The sequence below is a fragment of the Electrophorus electricus genome, chromosome 17 (genome assembly GCF_013358815.1).
Source record: "Electrophorus electricus isolate fEleEle1 chromosome 17, fEleEle1.pri, whole genome shotgun sequence".
Lineage (NCBI taxonomy): Eukaryota > Metazoa > Chordata > Actinopteri > Gymnotiformes > Gymnotidae > Electrophorus > Electrophorus electricus.
In genome coordinates this window covers 3,508,915-3,536,421 of record NC_049551.1, presented here as the reverse complement: position 1 = coordinate 3,536,421, position 27,507 = coordinate 3,508,915, and the positions used below count along the sequence as shown (strand labels likewise).

The following is a 27,507-nucleotide window of genomic DNA, read 5'->3' as shown; positions in this document are numbered from 1 at the left end:
TCCAGTTTGAAGTCTAATTTAGGAAATTTGATTATGAGAGCACAATTTCTCTCTCTCTCTCTCTCTCTCTCTCTCTCTCTCTCTCTCTCTCTCTCTCTCTCTGTGCATGCCTCAGTGCTCTATCCCATTCTGTGAGCACACAGAGGGAGGCCTTTCCAATGAGTCAAAACTCACATCTAGCACACTCCAAAGAGAGAGAGTGTGCGCGCACGTGTGTTTGAGTGAGTGAGTGTGTGTGTGTGTGCGCGCGCGCATGTGCTTGGTGGGGTGGGAGATGTATAAGAAGCTTAGTGGCAAGTCAGAATGTTTCTATATTGAAAACTGCAACCACATCACATGTATTAGTGAGGCTTGAGTTATCCATTAAAACAACACAAGACACATACAAACATAAACACTCTCTCTCTCTCATTTTCTTTTCCACACTGTTTCATTATCCACATTTACCCACTTCTCAGGGTTTTACTCATAGCTCACAAAACCGTTGATCACCGTAACACTCACCAGCATTCTGTTTCATGTCTTGATTGCATTTAAAACATCATTTAATTGGTATACATGGGAAGAAATGTCTTTTATTTGTTAACGGTCCAAAGCTGACCCAAACATTTTTAGAATGCAGGGTGCTATAGCACACAATAAATCTAGATTCTGCTGTTTGCTCAGTATAAGGCACAACTGGCTGAACAAAAGTAATTTGGATTCATCTTACCGCAATCTGAAATTGAGCTGGTCTATTTGGTACTGAACTACTGAACTAACTAAACTTCATGGCAAACTGCCCAAGTGCTCAACAAGATTATGAACTAATTAAGGCATTCAAAATCTTACCATCTGACAAAACAATCCAACATAAAAAAAAATTATATAGCAGGTAAATGTGAATTTAAATTAATTACTCAAGGAATTTGCATGATAGGAGACTGTCTTTGTCCCTATGACATAATAGAGCTCCTATTAAAGGTTTTATAATAGGTATTTGTGTCTATTTTAATATAGACTATATAAGTCTTAGTCAAAATCAAGAAATATGCACATTCAAAATGACACTTGCTATCACCATACCACAAGTAATCTCTCTTTTTGTTGTACTAGTTTAATCTGTGATAATTTGCTAAAATATAGGCTGTGCATTAAATCTTATTAAACCTTTAGTTCGTTTATTTCATTGTTAAGCGCGAAGCCACGCCCAACAAAAACAATTGGTTCACGTCTGAGCACTATCAGTAGCACTGAAGGCTCCAGACTAGGTCGGAAAGTTAATCCACCCATTGTGTTGCTGCCATCTACTGGACGAAAGTAGTATTTCACCGAAAAGTACGGCGTGTGGTGAGAGTGAGAATGTGGCCAGATGTTGAAATAACCGACAACCCTGAAAAAGGATCTTACTCGGAGAGCTTTCGAGAGTTGAAAGTTACTTAGTAGCTGTGAATCTAACAATGTTTGATTGAAGTAAGATTTTGAAAAGTCTTTTCATATTTTATCTATATAATTGTTTTAATTTTTGTTTAAGAAATGTAAATTGTGTTTAAAGAAAAAATAATTCTTTTTCAAATGTATTTCACTGTGAATTCACTTGCGGTTAAGAAACGCTCTTTGTTTGATTCTCCAGTGCAGGACGAGCGCGCTTCTGTACGTCACAGCCTTTCCAAAGACGGAATAAAATGGCGCCCTCTCATGTAGTAAAATACTGTCAAAGGGGTTTATCTTGGATACCTGTTATTTTCATCAACCTGGTCGTATGCTGGTCGTATTATGCCTACGTATTGGAGCTCTGCATTTGTGAGTACAAGTGTAAACTTGAATTATGTCTCCGTTGTTCACTGAAAGTTGGAGGGTAGTTTGCAGTCACGGCCGGCAAAACGAAGCGTCGGTAAAAGTGACTGTAACTGCCTGGTACCAATATTCGTGAGATCAGGGCTAATTTAGAAATGATGCATCTTCATGGCATATATATTGCCAAATGCAGCTTGAAGCTTTTTCTGTGTTTGTGACAACGGCCTAATTTAATTCGTTGTCTTGTGTGTAAAAACTTAGCTGTAAGCACTGACGTTAACTCCTAATTAGGCTATGTTACCCAGCTGCCAGAACCGACTAATGCGCTGAATACAATTAAGATAACAGAGTTCAACAAATAGTCTGGGATTGTTGGTGTTAGATTTTTCTCTCGCTCTCTCTCATTCTCATTTATTTCAGCTTGTATCAGCTTTGAAGGCATATATATATATATATATATATATATATATATATATATATATATATATATATATATATGCATTTTTCTTTTCTTTTTCTTTTTTTTTTCAATTTTCGGTATTACGTCTTTTCAAGGAACATGACAACTTTATTTTACCCTCATATATCACCTCATGCCTTCTGTTCCTTCCTATTAAACATACACATTACTTGTAACTGTTGTCTTCCTCGTGGCATTCATCCAAATTATACTGCTTTAATAAAGCAAAGTGCAGTACCTTTTATCAAGTTCCTTGATTTAGACCCATAATCCCCCCCCGCCCCCCATGTTAATGAATAAGCGTACAGTACAGAACAGTCTAGTGCTTCACATTTAGCTAAGACTCATACAAAACACTGGCACCTGTCAGGCAGTATTAAGTGTTGCAGAAGTAGTCTGTTCCTGCTGGACACAAAGCAGGCTTTCTCCCTGCTAGACGGCAGTGCCAGCCTCCGGTGCCCCTGCATTACAGGCAGGCTATAGGGACAGGAGGTGAACGATAGGAAGACAACGGTCCATCTCCGTTCTGCTGCTGGCTCTGAATGGAGGACGGCTGCCAGTTAATCGATGGAAGGCTCTCTAATGCTGGTTCTCTCTTTGTCTGTCTTTCTCTCGTTCTGTGTCCAGACACAATCCCTAACACTGAAGAACAAGGTAAGAATGGGGCTTCTGGTAGAACGCAACACTACATCTTCTCAATGCTTGAGTTTGTTACATGAGTATATATATTTTTCATTGGGTGATGTAATACATTTTACTGCAGTGCTGTTCCCTCGTGGTTTGGAGAGGATGTAAACGAGATGTTTGGGGCTGTACAGGTTGAAGTGAAAAATAGCTCATATCTCTATATCTTTCTCTTTTGCAGTTATTTATCTGGTAGTCTTTCATGTCTGCTTCATAATGTTTATGTGGTCATACTGGAAAACGATCATTTCCAAACCCATCAGCCCCTCAAAAGAGGTAGGCCTGCGGCATTTCTGCAACTCTGTCTTCCCCTTCTTTTCAAAGATCCACACATGGAACAGAATGTTACCCAGCAGATTTTTGTAGTTTAAGTGAAAAGGATTCTGCTTATTTGTGTAGTCGTACCAAGCCTGTCGGAGGCCATGTCATTGCTGGGTGGCTGACTGGCTAGTCTGTAGTTACATTACCACAAACCATAATAACAGACAAGATGACCAGAGCAAGGAGAACTTCAAAGAAGTCTTTATTTTGTGGGCTTGGAAAATGTATTTAATTCTTTTTTATTTTGCCATGTATTGCTGTTTAGGTGCATAATGTGGAGGTTTATTTCTGCAAAAGATGCTTTTTAAAATTTTTTTTTTTTTGATACACTAAACATGCTGTATGAAAGTACAGAATAACACTACAGAATAATAATAGACTCATTCTCTTATGTTACGAGGCATAGGCATTTAGAGTCACAGTTGAAAACTTTAGTCTTAAACACAAATGTACATGCACGGGTGCACAGGCTCTCACTTTCAACACTGTTCCACTGTTGGCTGTAGTTCTGTTTACCAAAAGCAGAGAAGGAACGGTATGAAAGAGAGGAGATGCCAGACGCCCAGCAGGAGATCCTGAAGAACGCGGCCAGAGAGTTACCCATGTACACCCGTACTGCTTCTGGAGGTCAGGGTTCTGCACGGCAAATATTCTGCTCTGAAACTCTCCATAAAATGGTTTTGGGTGGCTGGTTCTGCTATTTTGCATGTAGCATTACACATTTGTATTTATGATTCTGCTAAGGCTGGCTCTCCTCTCCCTCTAGCCATTCGCTACTGTGACCCCTGTCAGGTGATCAAACCAGATAGATGTCATCACTGTTCAACATGTGACCAGTAAGCAAATTCCTCTTCCCCTCAAATATTGCCACTTCTTGCATTATCATTAAAAAAAAAAAAGATTCACTTCCGCTATGTGTTCTCTGTTGTTTCTTTTAGGTGTGTACTAAAGATGGATCATCATTGCCCATGGTGTGTAACTTTTACCAGACTCTAATTAGAGCAGGTTTCTGGCAAACACAAGCTATGCTTTATAACCCTTGATGATTAACAGGTAGAGAGCTGTGAAACAAGACAGCTGAATGTCACTGTGTTGAGGTGGCACTGAATTTATGTATGTGTGTGTGTATGTATGTGTGAGAGAGTGTGTGTGTGTGTGTGTGTGTGTGTGTGTGTGTGTGTGTGTGTACATGTACACATGAAGGGCTTGAGTCCCCAATGGTTTAAGCATATCCACAAAATGTTTTTCCTCTAGAACAGCTAGAGCTGATCTTGGTATTAGTTAACCATTTTATCTGCAGTAAGTACAACGCTAGCTTAAAGAGGGGAAAAAATGTCTTTGGATATCTGATTGAAAACATTAATGTTACTTAAGGGGAGTCATCAATTTTTTGATAATATAGCTGCTTTTATAAGATCACCAGGCACCATGTTTGTCTCACATTGAAGAGAGCACATAACACATTTTAGTTTATTAGCCAGGGTAGCTTCTACGCTTTAGGGGCCTTACACATAATTTGGGACTCTCTATCGCCCCCTACCACCCAGACCTATACTTTATAAAAATAAAAACGTAATGTTTTTTAAAAGCTACTTTGTCACATATTAACAATAACACAAAACAAGCAGATTATGCTAGGTAAATGCTTTGTTGATGAATTATTAAAGCAGTATATTGGGAAGTTTACCGCTTATTACGTAGAGTTGGCACTGCTGTGAGCAGACAGCATCATATCGTGATCAGTTCACGTGTTCTCGCTCATCACCAGTAAAAAGACCTTTTTAGTCATCACCTATCTGTAAGTTAGTCGCGTTGCTTGTCCTTCATTTACTGGAATTGTGTGAAATTCCCATCACATTCTTTTTTTTTTTTTTTTTATCTCGCTTTCGGAAGAAAGCATGCCGATGCTGTGCGTTTGTAGGGGGAGGGAGCCGGGCCTGACCGATACTGTAACATAACTTTCAAAGTGTCAGCAGTGGAAAAATTCATTCGGGGTCGTTGCATCGAAACATCGGAGTCTTGAGCCCCGTCAGCTCCCCCTATAACGACACCCTTGGCATGAGCTACGTTCCAGACGTGTCCGTCGTCAGCAGCTTTGTCTAGGGCTGTGTGATTATTAATATTGGTCAATGTGGAAAACAATATCGCGATAATTTGCTCACAGTTAGAAGAGTATTCTAATAATGACAGAAGCCCGAGGAAACCAGAGGATTCATAAGGCTAGAAAATAGCTTCTTTGCAAAAATAGACTAACAAACATTGAACTGTGCAAACATGCTGTATCTGCCTTAACAGGACAATACAAGTTAGCTTGTCTTGTAATGTATAAAAGCAATGCAAATAAAGCTCGGAAGCTCTAAAAAGCTGTGACTACTAGTACAAATTCGTTTGGCATGGCAGTAAATATCTCAAATGTAAAGGGACACCCGAGGACAAAAATGGATCAAAAGGCACATTTAATGTAACAAATTTAACAAAATAAAGTAATATTAATTATGTACTAGGTTACATCTCCCAAATGCTTTAAAGGTAGAAATCTGTGTGTTTGTGTCCTTGCTGCTTTTGAATCACTTTTCATAGGGGCTCATGGCTACACGATGTGTTGTTGTTGTGATACACCAGCACTAGGCCTGATCAAACTTAAATGGACTAACGTGCCCGTATTTTCATACGGTGTGCTGGCTGGGATGGCACCACTTTTCGGTGATGGAAACACAACAAATCTTTTCTCATCTTGATTTGCGCTGACCCAATATTTTGCGGGCCATCTTAATCTGTGCTTCATTACATTTCAGATATCCAGACCACTTCCGTATAACTGATGATGTAATTTTTTTGTCAACAATTTGACAAGCCTTGGAGGAAATTGGGAATTCATCTTCACTTCCATGCCCCTCACTGGTTCCACTTATTTTCATTCAGTGTCCGGAGCATTCTTCAGTGTTCGCTAGCTCAAACATATGCTTTGCGATAGGAAAAGGTACTTTGACTTCCAAGCCAAGAACTGCAGACTGACTGGCTGTTGTTGTGTTTCTTCTGTGATGGGCTGTTTTTTTTAAAATCCATTTTGGGGTAAAATGTTGCAAACATTTTACCCCCCCCCCCCCCCCCCCCAGTGCTGGATGATAAAACTCTCAATACAGGATCTCGATAAAATGTCTAAAATGATTAGGCATTTTATCGAGATCCTGTATTGAGAGTTTTATCATCCAGCACTAGCCTGACATTGTAATTTGGTGAATTTTTCCCCATCCGTCTCCTGTATACCTCACATGCCTCTGTCTTTCCCTGTATCTCTTAGGGTCAATAACTGTGTGGGCTTCTCAAACTACAAGTTCTTTGTACTGTTTCTGGCCTACTCCATGCTGTATTGTGTGTTTATTGCTGCCACCGTTCTGCAGTATTTCATCAAGTTCTGGACAGTGAGTACACATGCACACTAATATACTGACACCATAAATGAGCCTGTATGAACATAATAAGCAATAGCTTCAGCTTTGACGTGGCTCAAGCAGTCCAACCTTGTTATACGTCAGACGGAGCTTTGTTCTTGACCCATACTTAAAAAAGCATATACAAACAGCTCTGTTGTGGACACTGGTGTGTGCTTGCAGATGTATGTGAGTGTATATGTGAGAGAGAGAGCGCAATCTTGTTTTTGAATCTAACATTCTGTCAATGTCTCTAATGCTTGAAGCTTTGCCAAAGGAGAGCTATAGAGCACTGTCCAGAGGTAAACTATGCGTGCTTGCTTTGCTTTGCGCTTGAACTCACTATGGTATGTGATCATCGATGTGTTAAGTCTCTGATAGACCTATTTACCTAAAGGAAAAACATCAGAGCTGATGTAGAGTCTTTACATACAAGGCATATAAGTTTTAGCATTTTGGTACTGCCATCTGTATTTAGAAAGCCTTGTAAAACTCTGGAGCAAACATTTCTATATCATTTAAAGGTTTAGACATCTAGAAAGGGTATAAAAACATTTTTTTATTGGGTGCCTTTTTAGCTTTCTAAAAAGAAATATATTTTCCTGGTCTGTTTTGGCTAGGATTAAATGAGTGCATAATGGTGGCTCTGGTACAAGACCATACCATCTGTTGTTTTGTTTTAACACATTCTAAAATAGTTGTTATGAACTAATGAGTTAGTCTCCTCCATAGTGAGCTATGTTTAAGATAATGCCAGACATGTTGCATGTAAAGAAGTTCTGAAGTCATGTGTGTTTTGAAAATGGGGCTCACCACCATCCCCTCTGCTCAGAATCAGCTGCCGGATACTCCTGCCAAGTTCCACGTGCTGTTCCTCTTCTTCGTGGCGGCCATGTTCTTCATCAGCATACTGTCCCTGTTCACGTACCACATCTGGCTTGTGGCCAAGAACAGGACTACTATAGGTGACCTGCTTCATCTCACCCACACTACAATGGACAATGAATAGCAATTTTATTTAACCTACCTATGACGAAGCTGTGTGGCATTTGGTTTCTTTTTATAACGTTATAACCGTCTTCCTTTCTGGGTTTCCTTCCTGCTTCCGTTTCTCTTTCTGCCCTGATCTGTATACCTCTCACTGGTGATATTAGTATGTTTCTTTCTTTCATTCATTCATGGAACCTTTGAGACAATTTCAGTAACAGACATTTAAGGCAGCTGGTGCAGATCAGAAAGGTGATTTGATCTTTACATCTTGCCATGCTGAGGACTGGTAACCACCATGGGCTGTCTATAGACTGTCTAGAGTCTGATATTGCTGAGTGGTGGCTAAAATATTTTAAGCACCGTGACCATTGTGTTGAGTTGTGGTAACACTTCTGATAGGAAAGGCGTTCAGGACAAGGCTGAAGTACTTGCTGATGCCTGCCTGTGCCTCATTCCCCACCAGAGGCTTTCAGAGCCCCAGTGTTCAGACACGGCCCAGATAAAAACGGCTTTACTCTGGGTTTCCGTAAAAACTTCACTGAGGTTTTTGGAGACCAAAAGAAATCCTGGATCTTGCCCATTTACTCAAGGTAAGGAAAAAAACCATAGCTGTCCTCCTGACCATTTCATTAGTGTATTTCTTAATATTTCTGTTCTTTGTTGGGAAATTTCAATGGAAATGCATCATGCTCTTCTCATTGTATTCATTAATGAAACCTGTAATTAATAGCATTCTTAAATTCAGAACACTTGTCTGTGATGTCATGTCAGTATAGTATTATTTTAAAATAGAGTGAAGTCTTTTTACCAGTGGACTAGTAGGGAAAGATGTGCTGAGCAATTGTTCTGATCAGTCACTGAAAAAGAAATGATCTGAAAAAACTGCATGAGGAGTCAAAAGCCTCTTATGACGGCTCACGGTAAATTGTGTTAAAGTATGTTGGTCAAGATGGATTCAGTAAGTTCTGTTGTCTCTCACTGTATTTTCTTGAAGTTTGGGAGACGGTTATACATTCCCTACTCGGTTAGTCAACACGGATGCTGAACAGGGAACTGTGAACCAGGCTAACTCAAAATGGTAATCTCCAGTTATTTTTCCTTTTTATTCCACTCCGTGAATGGTGTTAAATTAAATGCATTTACATTATTTTTGTACATGTAATCTAATCATAAAAGTAATGCAAATATGATTTAATTCTACTGTATAGAAACAAATCCATGAAGTGTTTGACAGGGCATAAATTAAGCTCCTCTTGCCGACTAAGTGTGTGTAATGTACAGTGCTATTGATGGCCAAACAAACAGTCGGCCTCTGAGTGAGTCAACTAACCAGCTTCTGACCAATGACATGCACTCTGATGAACAGAAGGACTGCAGAACAAAGACTGGTAGGATGAAAAACTGCTTTCACTGATCACGCAACTGCAAATTCTTGCTAAATTATATTAAAGAGTAAGATGAAATAAAATAATTTCAAATGTTAGAATATTCATTGTGTGCTGCCCAGTAACAGTAAATACTCCCATGTTGAAAGAAAATTGGCTATTATCCTTGTAACCACTTCATCAGTACTTTTGATACAGGAATGTGTTATTGAGTTAACCAATGAGCATAAACCTCTTGGAGCTGTGTGAACTCTCATGTGAAGCTTTCTGTGTTGCAGATAATGGACAGACAGTGGCAGTCTGCATAGAAAGTGAGCCCTAAACAGGTAAACACATTGAGATGGGATTTTAGACTTTTCATCTATATACATGTATAATGTAATTGAGTGTCTACGATAGCTAGCTAGCTTCGTTTTTACAATTGGAGTTGTAGTAAAATGGAAATATTTGTACAAACGTGTCCACATGCATTGGTGTCCCCGTCGCTTTAATTCCAGGAACAAATCATTGTATTATGACTAAGTGTTGAGGCTTTTATAGACTTTGCTTGGTGTATTTCCCAGTGTTGAAAGCAGGTAGCTAGTTAGCTAACTATACATATAAATGTCAGGAAACCAGATTCCTGTGGATACACATGACCCCATCGGTTCATTGGTAATTTGGATAGATTGATGTCAAGTCTTAAGAGCCTTTAATTTCAGCATAAAATCCTTTTTCATTCCATTCCCCTAATAAACAGTCATGTTGCAGAATGTTTTGCCACTTGGTCCAAATGAGGGTGTGTTTTCCAACTGTAAAGTGACATCAGTGCATACCCTCTACAACACAGCTGCTTTCTGCACTTAATACCAGAATGGAAATCACCATTGCGCTCCAGTTTTCTTGTGCTCTGTAGGCACCGAATTTAATCTTTTCTTAAGTACTGATTTGAATCTCTATATATGCATTTCAGGAAATGCTAAGATGCGTAATCAGGCATAAATGTGATATGATTGTGGCTAAAGGGGAAAAATGAACCTTTAAAACTAGACTTGCAGATAATATATTATCAGTGTGGTGTTCACAATGCCAGAGATATTGACTGTATTTTAATTATTACCTTCATCTATAGGGCTTAACATGACTGTCACAAGCCAGTCTGATCACTTGAGAGCCTTGTGCTGAACTTTTAAGACTTCACTCAAAAGACCATAGAGCCATCCACTCTGCCTTAAGCTTAGCAACTTCCTGTCATCTCCATAGAAACTGGGAACCAATGAAAATGCATCCACAAATGTCAAACAGCATCCGTGTCAATGTGGACTTTTGATCACGCTACTGCTTCCTGTGTACTAATGGGACTTGGTCATTTCTGTTTGTCATAAGTCACATGAATACACACACCAACTTTTTTTTTTTACCAAATATTCCCGTTCTATTTTGTTTCTTGTATTTATATGTGGACTAACTATACATTTAACTGGGACCTTTTAAGGTAAAAACTGGAAACGTATGGTACTTGAACCATTGATGGTATCATTTTGCTGAACTTTGGTAGCTGTGATTCTTCCCCCCCCCCTCTACCATTTTGCACTGTGTAGGTAGCAGAACTTTATGTTCAAACAATGTTGGCACTCAGGCTGATTGGAATAATAAATAACAAACACTACCTAGGCACTACAGGGCATGAACCAACTGTACCTCCAAACCTGCACAAGAACAAGATGTACACTATACTGGAGACTGGATGTTATCAGTGCTCAGATGATGATACGTTTAATTTGTTGAATACAATGTAGTATTTATACTACTTTTCTATTAGTATAAACAATTGAGCTCTTGTTAAAAGCATGGTGCCACTGTTTTGAAGAAGTGCATTTGAGAAGGTAGTACACTTAATATGTACATTCCAGGAGATGTTTGCTGAATAGCACTAAAGCTTCCTTCCATTTCACCTTCATTACTGTTGAGTGACATGAACCACCTCAGAATTGTTTCAGCAGCACAGATCATTGTCTTGTTCATCAGGGTGTTCTTGGAGTTTCTGAAAATAGGAGTACTATTTCTGGATCAGGTTCTGCTTTGGGTACATCGTGAATAAGTGTACAAAATCTCCTTGATCATCAGTTTTAGTATTCATAAAGCATCACTCCCCCACCCAGGAACGAATATGTATTTATAAGTTAAAAAAAATCAGCTTCCCTGGCTATAAATAACTACTCATCAAAAAATGAAAGCCAAAATTTGAGGTCAAGAATATTTAAGGAAGCAGACGTTATAAAATGGATGTTATAAAGTCGGCTTTGTGCCTTCAGTTCAGGAACAAGTGTTGGGCTTGTATGTGGCACTGCACCCAGGCTGAGAACACCTGCTCAAGAAGAGCTTATCTGGTAAAAGGGTATTAAAAAAAAAACCCTTTGTATTTATCATTTAGCAATTTTCTAACCACACTTATTTTGTAGCAAACTGAAAAGAAGTATATTTCCATTAACACATTTAATCCATGATCTTACATAGACCACTGTTCATTCACAAATCATGTGCTTTAGAAATTGCTCATTTAAGGTTTGTGACAGGTGCTTCCCTTCGTTTACTGTCAGTATTTTTCATGTGGGTGTTTTTTTGTAAAGAGAAGTAGAGTTTTGTTTACAATGGTAGTATTCTTTTCTTTGTATGGTCTTGGAGAGGAGGAGCTGGGGGTTACTGATTGTTTCTTGTAGTACCACGTGGTCACTTTATACAACTCTGCTGCATAAAATGCATACTTTTATATTCATAAAAGCAATGGCAGTGACAGGGTAAAAACTACATTCTTTTAGACTGCAACTTTTTACAAAGGTTCAAGATATCGTGTAAATAATGGCTTCACACTAGTTTTACACTTTGCCTTTAGTTTTCCACACCCATTGTGCAAAACAACATTTAAAAAATGGAAATGATCAGGGCTTGACAGTGGATGCCAGATAAAAAAAATAAAATAAAAATTTGATCCTCTTTGTAAAACTGTCATCCCTCCGACCCTTTGCATCCCCATTTGATCGATTTTATTATAGCATGAAGTAAAATGTCTACTGGTGATAGAATTAAAATATCTGTAAGCAAGTGCTTCAAACCAAATCACTTTCCTCTCCTATACAGTTTTTGGTTCAGTGCATGGAGCCTCTAGTTCAGCTACAGACAGGCATGAGATATTTCAAAAAAAAGTTTTTTGAAACCCCCCCCCCCCCCCAACCACTCCCCTGATATCCTCCCCTCAATATTCTAAATCAACATGAAGCCACATGGTGACCTGCAGAAATTTAAATCATTTGCTATCATAGCAATTTTTAACACGGCATACTGCTTTAGAAAGAATGCTAACAATATTTTAAGCAATTACAGGCCTTATGAATTTAATTCAACTTTAAATCAACACTGAATTTGTTTTTGCATTTTGTGAGGCCTGAGTATTAACCATGTTGCTACAGAGGGTTTACATGTTAAAGTAGCCAAGTTTATCAGGACTGTGATCTACACCAAAAACAAATTCTTTGTAGAACAATGAATTTCACTAATTATTGATAACCTAGTAACATTTTAGATGTTACTAGGATCAAATACCAAACTTGTATCAAGGACCATTTTGCTGTTAAGTATTAAGCATGGGTATTTTATATATAAAAAAAAATGTATATTTATGTTTGCATGCAATTTATTTTTTTTTACTTACCTGCAGGGCAGTTTGGGTTTATAATGTAATATTTAAAGAAATATTTCATAAGTCTAAACAGTTTTTTTCCATGTCTAATTGAAGGTTTGTATTTTGTAGATTACACAAGAAATTTCTTGTATAGGTGTCATTCTGATGACTGTAATAAACAGCTTTTTTGTTGCTCAGTATTACTGTGCTTTTCGTGTCTAATGTCCTTTACTGTTTAGAATGCTTCAAAGTGTTTGGCTATTTCCTTTGCATGCACTTCAAATATGTATGTAAAAACTTTTTGATGAAGTGCTTTTCTTGTATTTACTGGGATGCAGATGATAAGGCTAAAGTTAATCTAACCTTGTTTCAATGTGAACAAATCAGTCTGTAGAGAGAATTGCCACTCTAACGTCTGCGTTTGCTTGCTAGAGGCGTTCCCAAGCTAGAGCAAACAAATAGGGGTGAAAACAGCTAAACAGTAGTTATTTAAACTAGTTGTTAAATGCCATTATCTCTGCTGCTTCAGGATTAGCTCTCTAATCAATCAGCACTCACTGGCAGAAATTGTAGCATCCTACTGCCCAAAACCTGTTTGCTGTACAAAAAAGGAAATGTACAGGTACGTTTTCTTTATTTTATTGTAATACACATTTCTACTTTTCGAAATAAAAGGAAGATCCGGGCCAAGTAGTGAGAAACTATTTAAATTTTTCATTTTAGACGTGGCTCTATTCACCCCCATTCACTGAACTCTTGGGCTCCCTCTAGCGTTTTGAATTTTATTTTAGATTCTCGGGAGTAATAGGAAGCGGCCTGGCTCTGAACAAATACTGTATGTTCGTAAGGGAAGGGAGCCACCTCGTGGCCATAATAGCAAATTGCAAATTTTGGCATACTACACAACAGCAATGAGGAAACCAAAGTTTTATTAATTAAACCAAAAGAAAATTCTCCATGGCGTTAGAAGCTGGCATTAGCTGCCCATTAACAGTGCACTGCTAAACCAAAAGCTGTGTTGCTTCATTTTTAAGCCTTTTTTAAATGTTATCATGCCACAGCAGATGATGCTTTTAAAAACATTTCACCAAGCTGAAATATCAGGTTCCATTAAATTTGTCTAAAGTGGTGGTGTTGCAAAATATTAACTTCCAGAGCAAACCATGCTGTTTGTGCTACAAGCATTTTATGAAAAATTACAATATGCCTGCAAATAAAATAATCACCCACAAAAGAAAAGGAAAAAACTCATTTACACACATTTTAAGATGAGCTTGAAACCACTGTTGTAAAGCTGTTAAAACACAAAGGATTTGCTAAATATATTTTTAATCATTTAAATTATTCTGAAGGAATATGACCTTTCTTTTTAAAATGGTGTATGGCAAAAGCTTGTGTAATGTATCTTAGTAGAAACTGAATTAAAGAATTAGTTGAGAATTTTAAAAAAAGGGTGTTACTTTGTGAATGGTATAGTAATCAATATTTCATATTTGTTAACCTTGATTGATATGTCCCAAAATTATACACTGCTTAGTAGTGCAGTGCCCACACTTTTGTTCTGAGGAATTTGGTGCACAACGTAAGAATTCTACCAAATATTTAGATGGAGCACCGTAACTGATATAAAATGTACCACAATGAGTATTATTTGGATGTTGAAGTTGTATTATGTTGCAATGTAAGCTAGGATGGGGAGGTTCTTCTTAAAAAACCAAAAAAAAAAACCCAAAACAAAACATGCACACAAAAAAAAAACAACAAACAAAAAAGACTGCAAGTGATCAATCAGACTGAAGCAAGGCATTGCAAATAGTCTTGTAGGCCATAAAACAGGAACGAGAGAAAATGCTGCCCCGGGTCTCTCACCTCACTCCTGGGGCTTTGAGCTCTTTACAAGCTCCCTGTGGGATGCCAAAGTAGTCAGGCATGTCTGCCTCTGTGGTCTGATGTCAGCCCAATCCTCCAGCTCACTCGTGCTCGTTCACTCTCTTCGCCCCTCTCTGAACCCTTGTGTTTGATATTGCAGGCTGGCACTGCAGACTAAACAGCACAGCAGAGAATGGCCTCTCGATGTTTTTCTCCCCACTCATACATACACAGGCCTGCGGCTGCAAAACCATCCCGTGCACCTAAGCGGTGCGAGCCCTTATTCAACTCAGCCTGTCTTACCCTCAAACGCCCTCCTGCCACTCTTCACATGTTCTGCTGTTAAGGGGATAAAGAAACTCTTCTCCTCATTTCTTTAAAATGACGTCTTTTTTCATTCTATGCTTTTTTTGTTGGTCTAACAAAAATGAAGCACCTTCTCCCCCCCCCCTCTCTCTCTCTCTCTCACACACACCCCATCTCACTCCCTCTGTGCCATGTTCTTGCCTTCCACCCACAGTTGCAGTGGAGGTTGAGCGGTTTATACAGTAGGAAGTTTGGTCCCTTTCTTCAGCCCACTTTAGCCCAGCTCAGGAAGGCGGGGATGTCTCGAACGGGAACATTCTTGGTCAGGGCCTTCACACGCAGGTTCCGGTCATCCGTTAACAGAACCACTTCCCTGCGCAAGCGAACTGGCCTATCTGAGAGGGAAGACAATGACCAGCAATTCACTGACAAATTAAAAAATTAAAATAAAAAAGATCTTCAAAAAAAACCCCACTCCAACAGAAAGGTTAGAAAAAGCTCAAAACCCCTGAAAACTAAGTAAAAGTGTAAATAAACACTGTCAAGCCCAGTACTCCAGTCTGCACAGAGCTCGTTGGCTGAGCTAAACAGAACCTGAACCCTCACCTCTTTGAACAGGCATGAAGTCCTTGGCCTTGTCTTGACAGTAATGCAGACAGCATGACAAAATCACATCATCATTGTTGCCCTGAAGAAGAAATATTGATTTGGCACACATTCCATATATTATATAGCAGGGATTCTCAATTCAGTCCCTGGGGGCCCACAGCCAGTCATTTGGACTCAAACCCTTTTCAAACCCTCCCGAGCCAGATAATGAAATGGCATAGTCTGATTACCTGACAGAACCAATATGTACCCCCTGAAGACTAGGAGAAGCTTTGCTATGCATACATTTAAAAACTATAGATACTAACTGGAGCTTCACAATGTATTCGGTCATGATTGTAATATTGGCATTTGGAATACTGATACGGCAGAAAGCAGCAATACAGAAATTATCCCCAGAAAAATGTATTTATTTATTAAAATTGTGTGCTATGAGCATCCTGACCAAATCTCAGACACTTCAAATGAGCGGTTGTGTGGGTGTTCTGTTACATCAAATTCAAATGACAGAACAAGCATAATTAATTTTAGTCAAAATAATGCAGACCAAATCTTCAACAATTTCCCATCATGATGTTTCACCAACATGTTTTTAAAAAACAAACATCCTAATTACAACACATAAGCAGAATAATCACAATCTAATGTGCATAGCGTGTAGCTCTAATATTATCTTAAATTACCACAGTTACCATAGCGGCATCTACTCACCTTTTGTCCAGAGGTGTCCTCACTGCGGAAGGCAATTGACTCCAGCTGGCTCCCCCTGCTTGTGAGTGCCCTCAAGCCTGGCTCGCGGGCCTCAAAGCCCTTCTCCAGGAAGGCCACGGCTGCTTTAGCCTGCTCCTGCACCAGCCTGGCGTGGGCTGCCGGCTCCCCGTCACGGCACTCGAGGCCCTTAGCCAAGCCATCCAGCTCTGTGATCACTGGGAGATGCACAGCAAGGAAGAAAAAGGGAGAACGTAAACACACCCTGTAGCAGTTTTGCCTTGGTTTTTTAGACAGTTGGCGGAGTAGTCATCCACACCAGGTTAGTTGTGTTACAGGTGTCTCACCAATCAGAGGGACCACCAGTATGTAGGTCCCACAGGCCAGTAGCTTCCTCAGGCCATCTAAGTGGTCGATGAAGCAATTGGTATCAGGGACAAGGTAGAAGGGCCTGATCTCTAGCTCCAGTTGCCCTCCTGTCTGCAGCACAGCCTAGAGAGAACACACACACACACACACACACACACACACACACACACTCGTGCAATATAATGCTTATCAAGCGGCCCCTGTACATGCACCCTAGAGTGAGGATACACAAGGGCGCGTGCGTGTGTGTGTGTGTGTGTGTGTGTGTGTGTGTCTGAATTTTTACTGCTGATGTAATCATGGTGTGTGTGTGTGTGTGGTACCTGTATTTTGTCTCTCCTCTTCTGCTGCTGGGCTAGTTTATGAGCTAGCGCGTGGCGCCGAGCTCTCAGCTCTCGAATGTCATCCTCGCTTACATCCCCATCCACCTCTCCCTCCGATGCAGACAGGGAGGAGTCCTCTAATATCACATCATCCTCCTGCTTTAAACACACAAACACACGCATGCACAAACATGTTAGTTGTCATCGTGTTCAGCACAGGTACCGTGCATGAAAGTCAGGAAGAGGGGTGCAATGACCTGGCTCTGCTCGGGAGTCTGTGACTGGCTCTTGCCCTCCCTTTGCTGGCTGGGAGCGGGAGGTGCTGCTACTGAGATGTACTTCCCTCCTTTAAAGGCCAGCAGTGGCTCCTCCTGACCACACAGAGCCTCCAGAAAGTACTTCAGTACAGTCACTCGCTTACAGTCTGCTGCCATGGCCTACAATACCAAACACTCAAATGTTTACACATGCATCACTACTGAGGTAGTCGCTGGTGTGTGTGTGTGTCTGTGTGTGTGTGTGTGTGTGCGTACACACATGTATGACAGGGATGAGACACACTGCACGTGTGTGTGTGTGTGTGTGTGTGTGTATTTGTGTGCTAATACTTATAGTAAACATGGTGCAACTGATAGGACCATGTGATAGGACCCCCCACCTGTGTGTGGTGCATATGACTCACAGCGTCTGTCTGCGGGTCGATGTAGCAGGGCTCCTGCGGAGCAGCCAGCAGGGGGATGAACCCGGCCAGCATTCGGTCCTCCTCCAGCACCAGCAGACGCATGTCCTCTTCCCCCTGGCTGTCAGCGTCTGCCTTGTAGAGCGGCGTCTCGCCATGGTAGACACACGCCAGTGCATTGCACAGCTCTGCCAGGAACTGCCAGACGTCTGGGCTGCCGCTGCAGGCAGACACCCACACTGCAGTTTACTTCAACATCCAATACAGACGAGTCATGTAACAACAGAATCACGTGCAAGCTACACATCCGTCAGATTCGGCCAAATGGGAACAACGTGGTCAATTCTAATCGTGACCGTATAATTGTAATTGTGCTTGTAGCATGGCTCACTCGACACTGCATGGGGGAGGGTTCCACTGTTCCGGGTGGCCCAGCATCCAGTCAGACCAGACTTTAACGCTGGGAAGAAGCTCCCGCAGGTCAGTCGGAAACATGGACACTCGCACCATGGGCTCTTCTTCCTCTGCATCACAATCTCCAAGCTCCTCCGCTGGGATGAGCTCTGATGCACAGGGGGAAACCGGCATTACATTCTGCCTTCACCTCTGCACTGCGTCTGGTTAGTTCATCTTTTCTTACTTGCTACACAAGCACTTCCAGTTGAAAAAAATTAAAAATGTTTAAAAAATTATCTTTCCCAGCATTTCACAACTACACACATTTTTTGTCATTTTGGAGTGGCTCATCTGACAAGGATTTCACAGCATGCATGTTCACTCACCTGCGGGGGTTTCTTTCAGGATTTCTGTACAACGTTGCACTAGCAGCCCAAACATAGCCAAACCCAGAGAGGTGGCCTGTTCCTCCAACACTGAACGGGTTTCTCCCTGTCCTCCGGCTACAGATACAGGATTTAATCATTTAAAAGCAGATTAAAAGGTGTGTACTGAAGCATCCGGTTAAAAGCTCCGTAGCGAAAGAATTGTGTCACTCTACCTCTGGTCTGTGCGTAGTGGATAGTGAACATGTTGATTGTGACGATCTGCAACATGCGTGCAGTACCAAGAGGGGAGGGGCTATGCCGGAGGAGGGCCCGGAACTCCCGCAACACATGACTGGCCACAGCTGGGAAGCTCTCCATCCTGAGGACCAATCAGAACTCATAACTGACAAGTGGGATTTTTAGGTCTCAACACAGAACTCACACTGAAACATCAACCTGCATTCAGAAGGTAACAGTTAACAAAACTGAAGAGTGATGAGCCAACTATGGCAAATCACCAAAAACCAACAAAGAAACTCTAGAAAACAAAACTACAAACTATGAACAGATCTTTCCTTCTAACCACAAATCAGAACCTGCCCCAGCATGAATTTATTCACTAGTTGCTTCACCCAGAAGTAGCACTTTTAGCTGAGCGCTTGTCATCAATGTCTAAGTTTATGATAAGAATATCGGTTTCTCTGTCTGCATAGTGCTCCCACTCAGCAGTAAGCCTTAGACGTCAAATTCTGTACCTTAGTAGCCACTTACCCTACTTTAGTGAAGAGCTTTCCATGAGTGTGGAGAAAACTCAAGATAAATCTCTTGTTGAGCTACAAAAAACAGAGGGCAGTGGTTAAAATAAGAGATCACATAATTTAAGTGCTCATGCTCCCTGCCTCACTCCAAAAAAAAAAAAAAATCATTCTCATAATACTCTGAATACCGACTTACCACTGTAATGTCTTATCAAGGCAATGTTTTAATAGAAGATTACCTAATATAAAGAAAACCCGAAAGACAACTAAGCCAATGACAGAATTTTTTTTTTCCAATTAAAAAAAGGGTAACCGTGGCAATGCTATAACATTAAATTACTGTATATCCTAAAGCCAGATATGGGGGGGCCCCCCCAAATAGAATAAAAGCTCGTATCCATAATGTGGCAGAGGGTGGAAAAATTGGAACTGTGTGTGTGTTTGTTTATGCTGACGTGGGCGAATATCCAAGGCAACGGAGATGATGGCTGCATCACGGCCCACTGACGCCCTTCTCTGCCATGGATGGTGAGTCATGTGTGGCTACATCCTGTGCAAGGCTCATAAACAACTCAGGCCTACCTCTTTATTGTTCAAAATGTGTGCACTCAAGTGTGCATTTGTTAGAATCCCCCTCCCCCCAGACATCTGTCCATAGGCATCGTTGAATTGTGACATTTGCATTACACACAGGGCATTTGGCAGATGCACTTATCTGGAAAGACTCGCCCAAGTGCTTTGCATTAAGTAGTTCTGTGTCATGACACGCAATTACAAGATAATTGCCATACACATAGACAGACATTCAACAACACAACAGGTTCCCTACAATGGATATGGGAGGAAAAACATATGAGTAACACTTCCTGTCTCTTATTCATCTCCCAGGAACACTTCAACAGCACAGTGAACATAACTGGGAACAAGAATTAAAGACAAAGGAATTTTAAAGATATTATAAAGTTGGGCAAATAAAAGAGCAAAAAAAGAAGAGAGAATGAAGGCGCTTAAAGGACTTGGAAGAAATCGGTGAAAAGGAAGGTAGAATAAGGGGACTGAGTTCAAGTGTGTCTGTTTTTACACTCTGCTGAGCTGTGTAGGAGGTGTTATTCAGCTCAAGGTTCTCTGTATGCGCATGTGCACGGGAGAGCGAGAGCGCGAGCGCGATATGGTGGGGGGGGGGGGGGGGGGGGGGGGGGGGGGGGGGGGGGGGGGGGGGTGCATACTTAGGTGTCTGTGCGCATACTCAGAGAACACACATACATCCACAATCTCAGTCACTTGGTGCAGTGGGAGTGTTGGGGGCTTGTACTAATGTGCAAAAAGAATGGCTGTGACGCTCCCCTCAGGAGGAAAGCAAGGGCCGCGACATCAAATGCACCCTCAGCCACACACAGATGCATGTGTAAGGAACCAAACACTACTAAACAACCGGGATTTTTTTCCTTAAAAACACAGGTGAGGTCACAAGAATACTACAGGTACTGCACGTCCACAGTTCTAGCCAATTACTCATACAAACAAAAATAAGCTCCCAGGTAGGGGCAGCTGTACACTGGCTGTATAAAAGGTACAGCATTGGTTTATAAATAGATTCTGCACTCCTGCACAGACTTGGAGGTGGTAACGGAGGAGCAAAGATGATGTGCAGTGGTGGTGTCGCCACACTCACATCACTGGCGGTCAGTGCGCTCAGCCCTGCGTCCTGCTCCGGCTCTTTGCTCGACTCGCTGCCCGCTGAGCGAGATGCTACTCCCGGATGCCCGCTGGGACGTATCCAGATTTCCACGCGGGTGGCATCCTCACCCCGACCCCCTCCACGCCCCCGCAGGCCCCGTGTGCCAGCCTCCAGATCTTGCTTACGCCTGCGCTCGATCTGCTCAGCCTAGGGAGAGGGAGGCACAAAGGTTTTTTTTTAATGTTTTTTTATTATTTTTTTTTGCTATTCCTGGAAACCAGGTGTAACGTTCCAACACCACGGACAGCTAGTACATATATATAGCTTCCCAAGCACATTGGAACTAAAGGTTGTACAGCCTTCAGAGCTAGCTGGAGTAGCTTGTGCTTCACATGTCTTAAGATGACGTCCTACATTTCAGACAATAGCATGTGACTGACCAGTTATAATATAGTCCCATAGTCCCACAAAGAGGTAGGAGAGTGAGCAAAAGTGTATGTCAGACACTTACCTTGCGCTTGGCTTCCTCAAACAGACTCATCAGGCTCTCCTTGGCTGTGAGAATTGGGTTGCTGGCAGCCAGACTACGCATGTAGTAATACACAGCATCCAGCTTTCGCTTCTGCACGGGGAAAGGGAGGACAGGCAGGAGAGTATGAAGGAGGAAGAGACAGACAGGCAAGTGAAATGTGGTATTATAGCTGTCTTATAGATGAAAATATGAGGGCCTCATACCAAATTTGACAGAAAGCTGTGAAATACTTGATTATGATTGGTCAGTCATGGCATTCAAAAGGTCAGTGCTTTTTCAACACCTGATCACTGAATCTGCAGAAATGATCATACGGCCCTGCTACTGTTTCACATCATTTCAGTCAATATTGTCATTATAAATCATACATGATGACATTAGTTTTTGTTCATTATAAATCAAATAAATAAATTGGGTCACGTACTATATAAGCTGCCATGTAATAAACAGGGTAATTCCTCAAAAGGACCTGAGCACCTAGTCAGGGTTTACGTTTGAATAATTGCTGACTGGTTATTCGTTATCAGTTACACTTCTTTAAGTAAGTAAACATTTAATAGTAAATAAATGTCATCTTACTGTGTACACTGCCAGCAAAGCCAGCTGATTGTAGGGTCTTCCATTTTTTGGTGCAATTTGCTGAGCTTTTAGGTACCAACTGTGAAAAAGAAAAACATTAAAAAATACTGAATCCAGTGTAATAAAGGGTAACATTGTAGCTTACTGAACAATTTCTTGCTACACAAGCACTGACCTGCGTGCTTTACCATAGTTGGCAGAATCACTGGCTTGTTCTCTGTATCTTGCAATATCTCCCTGACAGATCATACAGCGCTGAGCACTGATCAGAGCGTATTTCACCTGCAGTGAAAAGCAAATTCAACTCAGAGCAGTAACTACACATAAAAAGACAGCACAAAATGAACTAATCCACTAAATAAATACATCAATTTAAAAAACTTAAAGTTCATAAAATAACAGCAGCACATTTTGCAATACAGTTGTAAAGATACTGAACCGTTTTACACAAGTCCACAATTAGGGTACTTCTTAATATGATACTTCTTTCTGCTGAAGAACGTGCAAGAAAGTTGGTTGTTCATCAAATACTGCCGAAAGACTCAAAGAGTAGAGTCAAAGGGGAATGCCGCTTTCAATTCCCAGAACTCTGACAAAAACACCCTATTAGCTGTAAAAAGACTGTGGCATGTGATCAAAACACAATGTGTTGTAAGACCTAAATGATTTTAAGCTCAGGTTTAACGTGCACCTGTGGTAAAGGTGGAGGGCAGCAGGTTAGGGTCTTGAACCCAGGTACTACAGACGATAAACACATGCCCTGACCACTGGACCTAATAGCCAGCTCTCTGGAACAGCAGCCGGAGCACCCGTTCCGCCTCAAGTGACAATTTTCATCACATCACCCTCTCTTCCTCAGGGGGTGAGGGTCTCTGTCACCACACTGCCTTCCCCTTCGGAGAGCGCACACCTGTGCTTCGCCCCTTCCTTGGGTGCAAAGGTTCAATTTATATCACAGGTCATCAAATACTCCACCGTCAGTGTTGAAATCAAATAAAGATGTATTTCCGAGTCCTCATCATTGCTAGCTGGATTAAAACAAGGAGCAAACAGAGGCAACATAGGCTTGTTTACTAGGAACAGATCTGTTTACCGTTTTGCGCAGAGGTCTTGAGCGTACTGCCATTCCATCCATGTAGTCTTCAAGCTTAAACTGGAAAACAGTTTGCAGCTTCTGCAGCAGTGAATCAAAGAACACTGCCCCCTAGAAAACAGATGTGTCGACACTGATTCTCACTTCTCACAGTTGTTTCATATGGGCCAATGAGTCCAAACACGCAGTAGAATTGCATATTGGTGGATTATTATTTTTGCGCCACAAAAAAAAAAGTGTCTCATTAAGATCTTACAGGACAGGACATGCAGTGCATGTTTTACCTCTTCTAGTATTGTTAAAAGCATGGCTCTGATCTGAACAGCTGTATCAGAGTCCTGGTCTTTCAGAAGTTGTCTGAATCTCTCAATGACCTGATAAAACACATTCTTCCACAGCACTTGGTCCAAGTTCTGAGAGTCTGAGAACTCAATATCCGTTAGAATCACTCGCTCATACAATGTCAAGAGCTCTGCCCTGAGAGGGAAACGGAAATGTCAGTGAGATTAATAATACATCAAAACAATAAGAACCACAAAAAAGTGCTAACAAATGTACGATACTCATCATGCAGTATTAAAGTGAATTCTCTAGGAAGCAACAATGCCACTGCAGGCCTTTAAGAACCTACAAAGAACGAATAGCCTAACAGACTTAAACCAAGCTTCTGAACTCTTTACGTTCTTCCTATGAACTGATTTCCACAAATGCCTCTTTCTGCTTTAGGACTAATCAGACCTTGCTTACCTCAGCTGGGCCATCCTGTCCAGTCCATCTGGGCTCAGTCGTTCCCTGGACAGTAGGTTGCTGAGCTGGAGCTCCTGACTGTCAGCCACTCGCAGCAGTTTTCCTAACTCCCCCCTGGTCTGTACCTCTGCCTCCTCCTGGCTAATTGTGGTGCCACCTGTAATGGGGTAACCCTGACCACCCTGACCATATGTTCCATAGAAAGGTGCCAGAGCAGGGCTGGGGTAAATCCCATTAGAGGCAGACATTTGGTATGAAAACTGATAGGGATATGCATAGCGTGGAGGGGTGTTTGGAGCATTGGCTGGCAATGGGTAGCAGTAAGGATTGTCAGAGTTCTGGAATTTGTAGTAAGCCATGGCAGCAGCCTGCTGACTTTGGAAGTGATCCCCCTGGGGGATTGGAGGGCTCCCTGCAGTTTCATCATCAGTGTCCAGGAAGTGCAGCGGGCCATATCCTCCTTGATGCTGTAGGTATAACGACTGCTGGAGAGGAGAACGCTGAGACTGTTGGTTGCCTGCCAGGGCAGGTTTCTTATCAGGGTTATTTGGGTCCCAGAGCCTCCTTGTACTTCCTCCACGACCCCCTCTTCCTCTGGCCAGGCCCATACCACCTCTCATCCCACCCATCAGACGAGGTCCAGGCTCTGGGGATGCAGTTAGCTCAGTGTGTGCTGGGAGGACCAGGATACCTCGTCCTCTACCTCTGGGACCCTGATTTTTTCGCTTTGTCTGGTCCTCACCAGCTCCTGTGGAAGAACTAGATTGCTTGTCTAAAGAAACTCTTAAAATTCCTCCTCGACCACTGCCCAAAGATCCTCTTAAGCCCCTGTTGTTCCGTTTGGAGGCTATGAAAGCACTGCTGTCATCCTCAGCCTCTCTGTCTCGCAGGCCTCTTCTCTCATCATCCCGTTCCCATACCTCACCCTCCTCAAGGGAATCCGTGGAGGACATCTCTCTAGCTGTCCACCTCTTCTGTCTGGGCTGCTTCTCTGTGGTCCCTTCTTTTAACGCCATCATCATTTCATGAGACCTGGGTGCAAGTCTCCCCTCTCCCCTCTCCCTTCCCCCGAAAGCTGCATTAGCCTTACGTCTCTGAGAGCCTCTTGGTGCATCGATGCTGGCTCCACTGCTGGCTGAGCTCGTGCTATAGGTCCGGTTTCGAGGACGCCGGATGTCTGACTTGGAATAGCGTTTGGAAGCAGAGCTCACTTTGTTATTGCCCGATTCTTCAGACAGCCGGTGTCTCTCTCCGTTCCTGTCTTTTGTGTGGTTATTTCTATGTTTTCCTTGTAAGTTTTGGTCTTGACCAACATCTTTTGCTTGCACATCGCGCTGCCACCGTTCTTCTGTTGTTTGGTCATAGTTTTTCTCCCACTGGTGTGTGGCGGAGCTTTTCTCCACTCCCTCCCCTTCTTCCCTCCTCCCTGAAGCATGGTTGGAACCCCTCTCTCTGCCCCCTCTGGACCTTTGGGTCCCCCTCTCCTTCTTCTTTCCATCCACATCACACGAGCCTCTCTCTGCCCCTCCTGCTCTGTTCCTGCGGCCCTCACTGCTCAACTTTTTTCTCCTATCACCCCCATCTTCAGCTCGGGCTCCTTTCTTTCCTTGTGACTCCAAAGTTGCGGGGCTGCTAATGTTGAGGTTCGTCACTTTATCGGTTACATTTTCAACACTGGTCAGGCCGTTGTGTGTAGATGGCGAGTCTGAACTCTTCTGCTCTTTTCCTGGCTCCTGTTTTCTTCTGCCTTCTTTGCTTTTTTTCACCTTTTCTTTCTCCTCTCTTTCTTTTACGTCCTCCTCCAGCATATCCTTACCTTCTTCCACTAATCCCACACATCCACAGCTACCAGCTGTTGTTTTTTCTTCCTTTTCTTTGGATAGTTGCTCCAACTCCTTGTTTAAACCAGAGCCTCTACCACCTTTGGACCTTCGTCCACCTGGCTGATATATCTCACGATCAGGTTTGCGTATTTTCCGAGACAGTTTCGGAGACCCAGATGTACCAGTTCTTGATATCTTATCTTTAACAGGGCTCCTTCCAGCATGCAGATGGTTGGAAGAGTCTTTAGTTCTGTCCGTATTGAAGTTGCTTGTCCCTGATGGACAGTCTCCACTGAGGAGATTCAGATCAGAACTTGGAGAGCTGTCAGGCATTTTGATGTCCGGATCTGACACGCGCTCGCCCGATGTGTGTGCACGCTCACTGGAAAGCGCCCGCGCTTCTCCCTCCGCGCTGTCTTTGCGTCTGCGCGACTGCCCTGCTCCAGGCTGATAGCGCTGCAGATCCGGCCGTCTCACCTCTCGCTGTAGCTGCTTCTTACTGGTGTTCTCTTCTACCTCTGGCAGAAACGAGAGACGCTGAAGGCATTAGGCTGAATACGCACTGCACTATATTGTAAGTTGCTTCTTTGTTTATTTGCTTTGTTGTCATTTCCCTGTTCAAAACTTAAGTAACCGTTACCCACTTCTGATAAACACAAAGAGGACTATAGAGAACCGGAGTCTCGCTTTAGAACACAAGCTAAAGGATGTTAAACTGGTAGCTCGGTAGCAGGCTTACTATATTCATTGTGACAGCAAATTAGCTAGCTAGCTACCTGTTGCACCTGAAATGTCCACTCGTAGCAAGATACCTTTAAAATTTTAGACCGACTTAAATGTATACGGGACAACAGTCAACTGACAAGATCGACAATAGAGCTAGCTAGTTAGATAACTAGCTAGATATCCTAGCTAGCTAGGTTGATGAAATGCAAAGCTACTAAGATTAATTGACCCCGCTGCGTCCACCGGCTAGCTAAAGTTACCGCCTACGTCTGTACTGTTGCCTTAAGATGACATATACTAGCCAGTCTTCACTAGCTACTTAATTTAAGTCTTGTTCTCTCACGTCAGTCAAATAAGGTTATCGTGTTCCACCAAGTTAGAGGAGGCTAGCTAGGTCGCTGAGAAGACAGTTAGCTGGCTAACTAACCAACAACGGTATTGAGTAGCTAGCTACATGATTACTTTTGAAAAACACCAAGAAGCAACCCACTTACTGATACAATTGCCACCATGTGTGTCCCAGATTACCCTACAAAATAAACTACCACAAGCGAAGAGATTAACAAACTGTTAGCTAACGTTAGCTAAAGCTAGTAGCCAGCTAGCTATCATAGCGCGAACCGATCCGTTTAAGTTAGTTTTCGCGTGTTTACATCTAACCATCTGTATCCACAGTCCTCCGCTAATGCTAACGTCGGTACTAACCTTTTAAGTTGCCCTTTTGTGTGACAAAACTCGACGCCTCTACTCGTAGTTCAGCGGCCGAAATTCGTACTCTGTCCAGCTCGTCCGCCATTTTCGTCACCATCAAACACAAAACACAAACATACGGCGTCTCATTGAGACCAAACCGTTCCGTTGCCATCGAGGACGCGTTAGAAAACGCAACAATACAAGGGAACGAACTGTCTTCTAAACTTTGTACGTTTAAAGTAATGCAGAGTATTTGTTAAATTCATTTTAAACGGAGCATATTAGATTTCACATACCCCTCACAGAATTAGGCAGCTATATTAGCCTACTAAATCATATAATTTCTCGATTTATTTTTCATAGCTGGTTATTACGTTACTATGGAAACATCGTATATGCTAACCTTTTACAACTTTATAACATAGATTTACCGACCCTGTGCACATGGCAAAGCTTGCCTAAGCTCCAAATATTTAAGTTCACTGTAGAGTCAGTGGTTTACGTTCATTTCTATCAATAGTATGATATTAGTCAATGTTATCACAG

At 42.0% G+C, this 27,507-nt stretch overlaps 2 protein-coding genes across 3 annotated transcripts; one reads left to right on the top strand and one right to left on the bottom strand.

Annotated features, from left to right (window-relative positions):
* The first annotated feature begins 1,363 nt into the window (after positions 1-1,363).
* On the top strand, positions 1,364-14,574 carry zdhhc20a (zinc finger DHHC-type palmitoyltransferase 20a). Its single transcript, XM_027006435.2, has 14 exons — positions 1,364-1,452; positions 1,613-1,782; positions 2,864-2,890; positions 3,102-3,196; positions 3,748-3,868; positions 4,008-4,077; positions 4,180-4,212; positions 6,543-6,663; positions 7,505-7,637; positions 8,126-8,252; positions 8,657-8,740; positions 8,944-9,050; positions 9,326-9,373; positions 10,159-14,574. The coding sequence occupies exons 2-13, from the start codon at positions 1,665-1,667 to the stop codon at positions 9,367-9,369; spliced, it is 1,080 nt and encodes a 359-aa protein (XP_026862236.1). The 5' UTR covers positions 1,364-1,452; positions 1,613-1,664; the 3' UTR covers positions 9,370-9,373; positions 10,159-14,574.
* Positions 13,618-27,105, bottom strand: smg6 (SMG6 nonsense mediated mRNA decay factor). Of its 2 annotated transcripts, none has more exons than XM_027006433.2 (19): positions 26,974-27,105; positions 23,720-26,060; positions 23,257-23,449; positions 22,973-23,083; positions 22,055-22,161; positions 21,880-21,958; positions 21,280-21,390; positions 20,763-20,975; positions 19,104-19,165; positions 18,566-18,711; positions 18,351-18,467; positions 17,960-18,131; positions 17,572-17,788; positions 17,147-17,326; positions 16,890-17,048; positions 16,545-16,689; positions 16,201-16,415; positions 15,487-15,568; positions 13,618-15,275 (listed from the first exon to the last, which is right to left on the bottom strand). In XM_027006433.2, exons 1-19 carry the CDS (start codon positions 27,074-27,076, stop codon positions 15,145-15,147), a joined length of 4,884 nt encoding a protein of 1,627 aa, XP_026862234.2. In that variant the 5' UTR covers positions 27,077-27,105; the 3' UTR covers positions 13,618-15,144. The 2 variants fall into 2 exon arrangements, with proteins under 2 accessions (XP_026862234.2, XP_026862235.2); XM_027006434.2 differs by having other exon boundaries at positions 16,890-17,045.
* Positions 27,106-27,507: the final 402 nt, after the last annotated feature.